At 51.3% G+C, this 9,944-nt stretch overlaps 1 protein-coding gene across 1 annotated transcript; it reads left to right on the top strand.

The window, feature by feature from the left end:
• The first annotated feature begins 334 nt into the window (after nt 1-334).
• On the top strand, nt 335-9,944 carry LOC129704805 (serine/threonine-protein kinase SBK1-like). Its single transcript, XM_055648163.1, has 5 exons — nt 335-415; nt 1,221-1,271; nt 3,935-4,107; nt 5,748-5,954; nt 7,897-9,944. Exons 3-5 carry the CDS (start codon nt 3,942-3,944, stop codon nt 8,448-8,450), a joined length of 927 nt encoding a protein of 308 aa, XP_055504138.1. The 5' UTR covers nt 335-415; nt 1,221-1,271; nt 3,935-3,941; the 3' UTR covers nt 8,451-9,944.

The raw sequence follows: 9,944 nt of genomic DNA, 5'->3' as shown, positions 1-9,944 counted from the left end.
CTCCCCCCTCTTTCTTCCCTCTCCCCCTCTATTTTTATGCCCCTTCCATCTTTTCCCCTCTCTCTTCCTTTCTCCCCTCCCTCTCTCTTCCCCTTTCTCTCGCTCCCTTTCTTTCTCTCTCGCTCCCCTTCTCTCATCACCCCCCCCCCCCCCCTCTCTCTCTCCCCCCTCCTTCTCTCCCCCAGGCAGTGTTTTGTCCGTGGCCCGTTTCCAAGATCTCTGGCGCAACAGCAGCACATTCCAAGTCTGTTTTTAGCTCCACGCTCCCTGCCAGGTTTGTGGGTCTGACCCCTGCAGCCCCCACTTCCCCTCCCCTCGCCTGACCTACCTTCTCTCCCCCTGCACTCCTCGACAGACACACAGAGAGACAGAGAGGGAGAGAACTGCAGATCGGAAGAACAGAGGACAGTGTCAGGTAGAAGTGAGGAGCCTCACACTCACACTCACACTCACGCACACACTCACTGACAAACACACTGACAGACACACAATTATACACACACAGTACAATTTCAAGGGGAATGATAAGGGGTCTCTCTCCCTCACACACACACACACACACACACACACACACATTCATGCACAAACACACACTCACACACCATCATACTCAGACATACATTTAAACACACACAGATACAAGCACACACAATTATATGCACAATACAACGGAAGGGTGAAATAGAGAGAGTCTCTCTCACATGCATTCTGTCAGAATCTCTCACTCACGCATACAGACACACACACACACACAGTAACACACACACATACTGACAAACACACACTCGCACAGTCAATACACAAACACATCTCACACACATGGGCACACGCACACATACTCTCACATAGATAAAATCCGATGAGAGAGAGATGGGGACGAGAGAGAGAGAGGTGGGGGGGGGGGGGGGGGGGGAAGGGGGAAGGGATGAGAGACACTAGAGGGATGGGGCCAAACATAGGCAGGTGGGACTAATGTAGATGCAGCATCTTGGGTCAGGATGGGCGAGTTGGGCCGAAGGGCCTGTTTCTGTGCTCTCTCCTGCCCTCCCCCCTTCACTCTAACCCTTTCTAACCCTCATCCCCTCCTTCATTTCCTCTCTCATACCTTCTCCCTCTCCCCCCTCCATTCCTTCCCCCTCTCCCCCCCCCCCCCCCCCTTGCCCCTCCCTCCACTTACTGAAATGCCATGACTCTCGCCTGTCTCTCACCTTTATAAATAGGTCGTGTGCCTGTTGTTCTGAATATCAGATCCTATCCTGCTTCCTCCTTCGGTGAGTGACGGCAAATGTGGATAGAAATCAGGAAGGGGAGAGAGAGGGAGAGAGACAGAGAGAGAGGGAGGGAGACACAGAGAGAGAGAGAGAGAGAGAGGGAGAGGAGAGAGAGAGAGAGAGGAGAGGAGACAGAGAGACAGAGACAGACAGAGAGAGAGAAGAGAGAGAGAGAGAGAGAGAGAGAGAGAGAGAGAGAGAGAGAGAGACAGAGAGGGAGGGAGACAGAGATGGGGAGAGACAGAGAAAAAGATAAGGGAACCAGAAAGAGAGAGAAACAGAGACATAAAGAGAGATAATGAGACAGAGCAAGTGAGATGGGGAGATGGAGAGAGACAGATGGGAGGTTATGACAGGGAGAGATAGAGCGGGAGATTTAGGGAGAGAGAAGAGAGCGAAGAGAGAGTGAGGAAATAGGAGAGAGAGATATATATAGAAATAGATAGAAAGACAAGAGGAGAGGGAGAGAGAGGGGGAGTAAGCAAGAGAAAGAGATAGATTGAGAGAGAGAAATAGAGGGAGGATGAGATAGTGAGATAGAAAGACAAGAGAGAAAGATGGAGGGAAAGAGGGAGAAAGAGGGTAGAGAGAGAGAGGAAGGAAGAAAGAGAAAGAGGGTGATGATTGAATGTGACCAAAAGCGAGAATGTGAGTGGGAGGGAGAGGCTGCAAAAGGCAGAGACAGGGAGCAAGAGAGAGTGGGGAAAAGAGAGATGGAGATGGAGAGGGGGTGAGAGAGGGGAGGGAGGAAGATGTGTGAATGCAAGAAAGTTTAAGAGAGAGAGCGAGTAGAGAGAGACGGTCACAGTGGCGCAGCGGTAGAGTTGCTGCCTTACAGCGAATGCAGCGCCGGGGGCCCGGGTTCTGTCTGTACTACGGGCACTGTCTGTACGGAGTTTGTACGTTCTCACCGTGACCTGCGTGGGTTTTTTCCGAGATCTTCGGTTTCCTCCCGCACGCCAAAGACCTACACGTTTGTCGGTTAATTGGCTTGGTAAATGTAAAAATTGTCCCTACTGAGTTGTAGGATTAATGTGCGCGGACCCGGTGGGCCGAAGGGCCTGTTTCCATGCTGTCTCTCTAAATCTAAAAGAGAGGGGAGATAGAGATAGATAGAGAAAATGGAAGAGAGAGGGGGAGAGAGCGAGGAGTGGAGAGAAGGAGGGGAGAAGAGTGAGAGGGGGAGAAACAGAGAGATAATAAGAAGTTTGAGAGAGAGAAAGTGAGAGAGTGAGATGGAGTGAGGAAGAGAAAGAGATGTTTGAAAGAGGGAAAGAGAGTGGGCAGGAAAGAGAGAGGGTGTGAGAGAATGGGGGAAAGAGAGAGAGATGGAAATAGAGGGAGAGGGAAAGAGAGGAAGAGAGAGCAAGAGAGAATTAGAAAGAGCGGGGCTAAGAGAGAGGGAGAGGGGGGCGACTGAACAGAGAGATATCAGAGAAGCTCAGTAAATGACGACTCTTAACAGCATCGATGACCAGAGGGATCTCGGGGTTTGAGTCCACCGCTCCCTGAAAGCAGCGACACAAGTAGGTCTTCATCGGTCGGGGCATTGAGTATAAGGGTCAGGAGTCACGATACAGCTCTCTAGGACTTTGGTCGGGCTGACATGTGGAGTATTACGTACAGTTCTGGTCGCCCCTCAGCACAGGAAGGATGTGGCGGCTTTGGAGAGGGTGCAGAGGAGGTTTACCAGGACACTGCCTGGATCAGAGGGTTTCAGCTCCAGGGAGAGGTTGGCAGACTTGGATTGGTTTCTCTCAGATGCTGGAGGTTGAGGGGAGACCTGATGGAATTATATAAAGTTACAAGAGGTGTAGATAGTGTAGACAGTCAGATTCTTTCTCCCGCACGGTGACGTGTCCGATACCTATACATCCAACCCCTACAGTACGGTCATAGCTTCATGGTGAGAGGGGCACAATTTAAAGATGTGCAGGGCAAGTTTATTTGACACAGATGGTGGTGGTGGGGGCCTAGAACGTGCTGCGGGGGGTGGTGGTGGAGGCAGATATGATAGTGGCAGTAAAGAGGCTTTGAGATAGATATGCAGGGAATGGAGGGATATGTATTACGTGCAGCTGGAGGAGATTAATTCAACTTGGTGTCGTGTTTGACACGGACATTGTGGATGAAGGGCGGGAAGGAGAGGGAGGGGGAGTGGTAGGGAGTGTGGGAGGGAGTAAGGGTGAGACAGAGAGGGGGAGAGAGGGAGTGTTAGACAAGAGGGAGAGGGAGAGGGAGGGGGAACGGAGGGAGAGTGAGACGGGGGAGAGTAAGGGAACAGAGAGAGAGAGAGAGAGAGTTGAGACAGAGGGAGGGGGAGTGGAGGGAGCATGAGAGGGAGTAAGGGTGAGAGAGAGGGCGGGAGGGAGGGATGGTGCGTGGAGGCCGTGTGAGAAGGAAGGAGGGAAATAGAGGGAGTGAGACAGAGAGAGAGCGGAGGGAGTGTGAGAGGGAGGGAGGGAGGGAGTGGGAGACAGTGAGAGGGAGGGAGAGCGAGAGAGAGATATAGAGGGAATGAGGGAGAGAGAATGGGAAGAATGGAATGAAAAAGGGAGGGAGAAAGATCGTAGGAGATCACATGGCGTGGAGCCCGGCACGTACATTGCGGGCCGAAGGGCCTGTTCCTGTACTCTCCCAAATCCCTGTCTCCTCTCCCACAGGATCAGCATGGACACCGGAGATGCGCTGGGGCCTGAGATCTTCATCGAGGAGATGATGGCCCTGATGGTGCAAACTCTTGCCCAGATGGAGGTGGGGGATCACTACGACGTGATCCGGGAGCTCGGATCCGGGAGTTACGGATCGGTGCAGCTCGTCAGACACAGGGTGCAAGGTGAGAGGGGAGAGAGGAGGAGGAAGAGTCGGTCCTCTATAAGATCACCCCTCATCCTCCAGCGCTCCAAGGAATAAAGTCCTATCCTGCCCCACTTTCATGGAAGTATGTACCTGCACTCTTAGATCCATCTTCCCAACAATACTCCCAGAGTCATACAACCCAGGAACAGGCCCTTTGGTGCCTATGCTGACCAAGATCCCTGCGTTTGGCCCATGTTTCTCTAAACCTTTCCTATCCATGTACCTGGCTTTTAAATACTTTTATAGTATCTGCCTCAACTACCTCCTCTGGAAGCTCGTTCCATGTACATCACCCTCTGTGTGAAAATGTGGGCCCTCAGCTTCCTATTAAATCTTTTCCCTTTCACAAACCGATGTCCTCTGGTTTTTGATTCCCCTACTCTGGACGTAAAATACTCTTCGCATTTACCCTATCTATCCCCCTCATGATTTTGTACACCCCTCATCCTCATGCGCTCCAAGGAATAAAGTCCTTGCCTGCCCAACTTCTCCCTGTAGCTCTCTGCACACCACACAGCAATACAGAGCAGTGGAATAAAATGTGCAGGGAGGAACTGCAGATGCTGGTTTAAACCAAAGAAAGACACAAAAAGCTGGAGGAACAGCACCTGAAATTTAGCTTGGGCTTGAGCAAACACCACAGCGGGATGAATATTGATTTCTCTAACTTCAAGTAACTCTTGTAACCCATCCCTGTCCACCCCTCCCCCACCAAGTCACACTAGCGTCCAAGTCATCGTGTTGAGCCTCCTTGTCTGTAACTCGTTTTCACCTAGCCCCCTGTCACCAATGGCCTGTTTCCTTTATCAGCATTACTTTTTTTCACACCCTTCACTCATTTGTTCTATATCTATCCCTATCACCTTCAATATCTCTCATTTCCTTTCCCCTGACTCTCAGTCTGAAGCAGGGTCTCGACTCGAAACATGACCTATTTCTTTTCTCCAGAGATGCTGTCTGACCCGCTGAGTGTGTCTATGTAGTGCAGTAGAAGGTATCTCTGTCCACCAGACACCAAGATGTTTTCTTTGACCATGAGACCCCAACTAAGACAGGCAGAGATGAGTATAAGTTCCCCCTGACCACCTGATTCTGCCAGAGACCAGTAGATGTTCTCTCTGACCACCAAACACCAGCAGAAATACTCTCTGCCCACCAAGGACCATTAGAAGATAGCTCTGACGATCAGAGACCATTAGAAGTTCTCTCTGTCTAACATAGACCAATAGGTTCTCTGTGCCAACCAGATCCCTCCAGAATCTAGCAAAAGTTATCTCTCATCACGAAAGGCCAGCAATTCTCTCTGACCACCAGAGACCAGTAGAAAAAAATTCTCTCTCATCACCAGAGACCAGCAGAAATTCCCTCTGCCCACCACAGGCCAGTAGAAGTTATTTCCGCCCTCTATAGACCAGTAGACGTTCTTTCAGGCCACCAGACCCCAAAAGAAGCTCTCTCTGAACATCCAACTCCAGCAAAAGATTCTTCCTGGTCACCAGACCCCACCAGAGACCAGCAGGTTTATTTGCCCACTGGCGACAAGTGGAGACTAGTGGTTGTCTCTGCCCACTAGAGACCACCTGAAGCCCTCTGACCCTCCACTCCTCCTCCCCTCAGGCACCCTGATGGCCCTGAAGCTGATGGAGAAGCGTCGAACGGGAGTGAGGGGCTTCCTGCGGGAGTACAGCACCGGCCTCTTCCTCTCCCCCCACCCCTTCATCACCGCTGCCTTCGGCATTGCCTTCCAGTCACGGCAACACTACGGCTTTGTGCAGGAGTTCGCTCCCGTCGGCAGCCTGTTTGACCTGATCCAACCACTGGTAGGTGAGGGAGGGAGGGAAAGAGAGGGAGGGAGGGAGGGAGGAGAGGGAGGGAGAGTGGGAAGGGGATTAGAGAGGGAAGGAGAGACGCAGAGAGGAGGAGGTATGGAAAAAGAGGGAGAGGTGGAGTTAGAGGAATGGAAGGAGATAGGGAGAGTGAGAGGGAGGGCGAGAGTATTACTAGAGAGTATTCTAAGGGATAGGTTATACTGGCATTTGGACGGGCAAGGGCTGATTAGGGATATTCAGTATGGTTTTGTACGTGGGAGGTTGTGTCTCACAAATCTGATTGATTTTTTTGAAGATGTGACCAAAAAGGTCGATGAGAGCAGAGCTGCAGATGTTGTTTACATGGACTTCAAGGCGTTCGACAAGGTTCCGCATGGGAGGCTGCTCTGGAAGATTAGATCACATGGGATCCAGGGAGAGATAGCTGAATGGATAGAAAATTGGCTCCATGGAAAGAAGCAGAGGGTGATGGTGGAAAGTTGCTACTTGGACTGGAGGCCTGTGACTAGTGATGTACCTCAGGGTTCGGTGCTGGGCCCATTACTGTTTGTTATCTACATCAGTGATTTGGATGAGAACACACAGGGCAAGATTAGCAAGTTTGCTGATGATACAAAAGTGGGTGGTTTTGCAGATAGTGAAGATGGTTGTGAAAGATTGCAGCAGGATCTGGATCAATTGGCCAGGTGGGCTGAGGAATGGTTGATGGAATTTCAGACAGAGAGTGAGGTGTTGCATCTTGGGATGTCGAACAAGGGTTGTCAAGTCGTGGGTAGATAAGGTTCGTCAAAAAGGCTTTTGGTACTTGTTCCTTCATCAGTCAGAGTATTGAGTATAGAAGTTGGGATGTTGCAGTATAAGACATTGGTGAGACTGCATTTAGATTATTGTGTTCAGTTCTGGGCACCATGTTATAGGAAAGATATTTTCAAGCTTGAAAGGGTTTAGAAAAGATTTATGATCATGTTGTGGATACTGGAGGGTGTGAGCTACAGGGAGAGGTTGAGTAGGCTGGGTCTCTATTCCATGGAGCACAAGAGGATGAGGGATGATCTTATAAAAGTATACAAAATCATGAGAGGAATTGATCAGTCTCTTGCCCAGAGTAGGGGAACCGAGGACCCATAATAATCTTACATGTTTCAATAAGATCCCCTCTCATCCAATTCCAGAGTATACAAGCCCAGTCGCTCCATTCTCTCAGCATATGACAATCCCGCCATCCTGGGATTTAACCTTGTGAGCAGGTTTGGAGGAATATGGACCAATTGCAGGCATGTGGGACTAGTTTTGCTGACATTGTTGATGGGTGTGGGTGAGTTGGGCCAAAGGGCCTGTTTCCACACTGTATCACTCGATGAATCTATGATGCTATTATAGGGAGAAGGAAGAGGAGAGGGAGGGGAGGGAGGGGGGGGGGGGGGGGGGGGGGGGGGGGGAGAGGGACGGATGTAGAGAGGGTGAGTTAGGGAGAGGTGGAAGGAGTGAGGGAAAAAGAGAGAGAGAGAGGGTGTGAGAGGTAGAGAGGGAGGGAGGGAGAGAGAGGGAGGGAGAGAGAGAGAGGGAGAGGGAGGGAGAGAGGAAGAGGGAGGAAGGAGTTTGGCCTCACCCCATGTGAGTGGTGCGCTTTGATTAAACATTCATCACCCTCCTTGCACTTTCCCATCCCCCATAATTCTCCCATTCCATCCCTTCCTTCTCTGTCCCAATCCCACCCCCTCTCCTCCCTCTGTCCCTCTTTCACCCTCCCTTCCCTCCTCCCCCATTCCTCCTGCCATTTCACCTCCATTCCCTTCCCTCTCCCTCTCTTTCCCTCCATCCCCCTCTCCTCTCTCTCTTGCCTCTCACTCTCCCTCCTCCCTGCCCTCCTCTCTGTCCCTCCCCCGCTCCCTCCTCCATCCCCTTCTCTCACCCTCCCCCTCTTCCTCCCCAGGTAGGGATCCCGCAGACAGCAGCCAAACGCTGTGGCCTACAGCTCTCTCTGGCCCTGGAACATCTCCACCAGCGTGGCCTAGTCCACCGAGACGTCAAGCCAGACAACGTGCTCCTCTTTGACCGCGAGTGCCGGTGCGTCAAGCTCACCGACTTCGGCCTGGCGCGCCGCGAGGGCCTCAAGCTGTGGCCTACTTCCGACCAGGGCCATTACTCCCCTCCAGAGATCACCCCGGGCGCGAGGAATGCCAGGGTCTCCAAGCCTGAGGATGCCTGGGCATTTGGTGTGCTGATTTATGGCCTACTGACAGGAAACTTCCCCTGGGAGAGGCCTACGGGCCTCGACTCACACTTCCAGGCCTTTGAAGCCTGGCGAACTATGCCGGAGGGCTCCACACCGCCTTCGCAGTGGGCCGGCCTGGCTCCAGGGGCTTGCAGGATGCTGAAGGGCCTACTGGCCTTCAATCCGGAAGAGAGGTCCCCTGTAAAAGCGGTTCGAGACCACATCCGGGAGCGTTGGGTGCTAGGGGCCTCTCGTGAATGCCCAAAACTGGGATGAAACAGGCCCCATCACCCGCAATGGCACCAGTAGGCCTAAATTTCGGGCCTAGCAAGAGTAGGCCAAAAAGCCTGGGCCTATGAGGTGATTTTCTGCTTGAGTAGAGGTCTACACTCTCCCTGCAGTTCTGTACCCGTCCCCACTAATCACACTGCCCTGCTCTCTCCGCACAACCCTGTATCAATCCCAAACGATTCCCACTGTCCCACGGCCCAGTATCCATCCCACACTAATCCCACCCTCTCCCCACATCCCACACTAATCCCACTGCGCTGTAACAGGCTCTTCGGCCCATAATGTCCATGCTGAACTTGATGCCAAGTTAAACTAATTTCCTCGGCCTGCACGTGATCCACATCCCTGCATTCCCTGAATATCTAAACGTTCAAACACCACTACCATATCTGCCTCCACCATCAACACCAGCAGCACGGTCCAGGCCCGCACCACCTTCTGTGTAAAAAAAAATTGTCCCGCACATCTCCTTTAAACTTTGCCCCTTTTCACTCTAATGCCCTCTACTTTTTTGGAGGCACTGGGCCTGGGCTCACTGGAATTTAGAAGGATGAGGGGTGATCTCATTGAAACTTACCGAATAGTGAAAGGCCAGGAAAGAGTGGATGTGGAGAGAATGTTTCCACTAGTGGCAGAGTCTAGGACTACAGGGCACAGCCTCAGAATAAAAGGACGTACCTTTAGAAAGGAGATGAGGAGGAATTTCTTTAGCCAGAGGATGGTGAGTCTGTGGAATTCATTGCCACAGACGGCTGCGGAGGCCGTCATTGGGTATTTTAAAGTGGAGATTGACAGATTCCTGACAAGTTAGTAAAGGTGTCAAAAGTTACGTGGAGATGCATGAGAATGGGGTTGAGAGAAGTTGAGATCAGCCATGGCAGAGTAGACTCAATGGGCTGAATGGCCTAATTCATCTATGATTATGAACATAACCTTCTGGGTCAGCCTACCATGGGGGACTTTATCAAACGCCTTACTAAAAGTCCATGTAGACAACATCCACCGCCCTACCCTCTTCGATCACCTTTGTTACCTCAAAACACTTGTCACATGTACCAAGATATAATGAAAAGCTTCTTTGTTGTGGGCTATCCAGTCAGTGGAAAAATGATTAAAATCAAGCTGCCCACAGTGTACAGATACAGGATAAAGGGAATAACGTTTAGTGCCAGATAAAGCCAGTAAAGTCCGATCAAATGTGTAGAAAGGAACAGCAGATGCAGATAGACACAAAACGCTGGAGTAAGTCAGCGGGAGAGGCAGCAGCTCTGGAGGGAAGGAGGGATGTTTTGGTTCGAGACCCAAAGATAGTCCAGGGTCACCAATGAGGTAAATAGTAGTTTAGGACTTCTCTCTCGTTGTGTTAGGATGGTTCAGTTGCCTGATAACAGTTAGGATGGAACTGTCCCCAAATTTGGAGGTGTGCATTATCAGACCTTTGTGTGTGTGTGTGTGTGTGTGTGTGTGTGTGTGTGTGTG

Source organism: Leucoraja erinacea, chromosome 16 (genome assembly GCF_028641065.1).
Source record: "Leucoraja erinacea ecotype New England chromosome 16, Leri_hhj_1, whole genome shotgun sequence".
Lineage (NCBI taxonomy): Eukaryota > Metazoa > Chordata > Chondrichthyes > Rajiformes > Rajidae > Leucoraja > Leucoraja erinaceus.
This window is presented reverse-complemented; position numbering and strand designations above follow the sequence as displayed.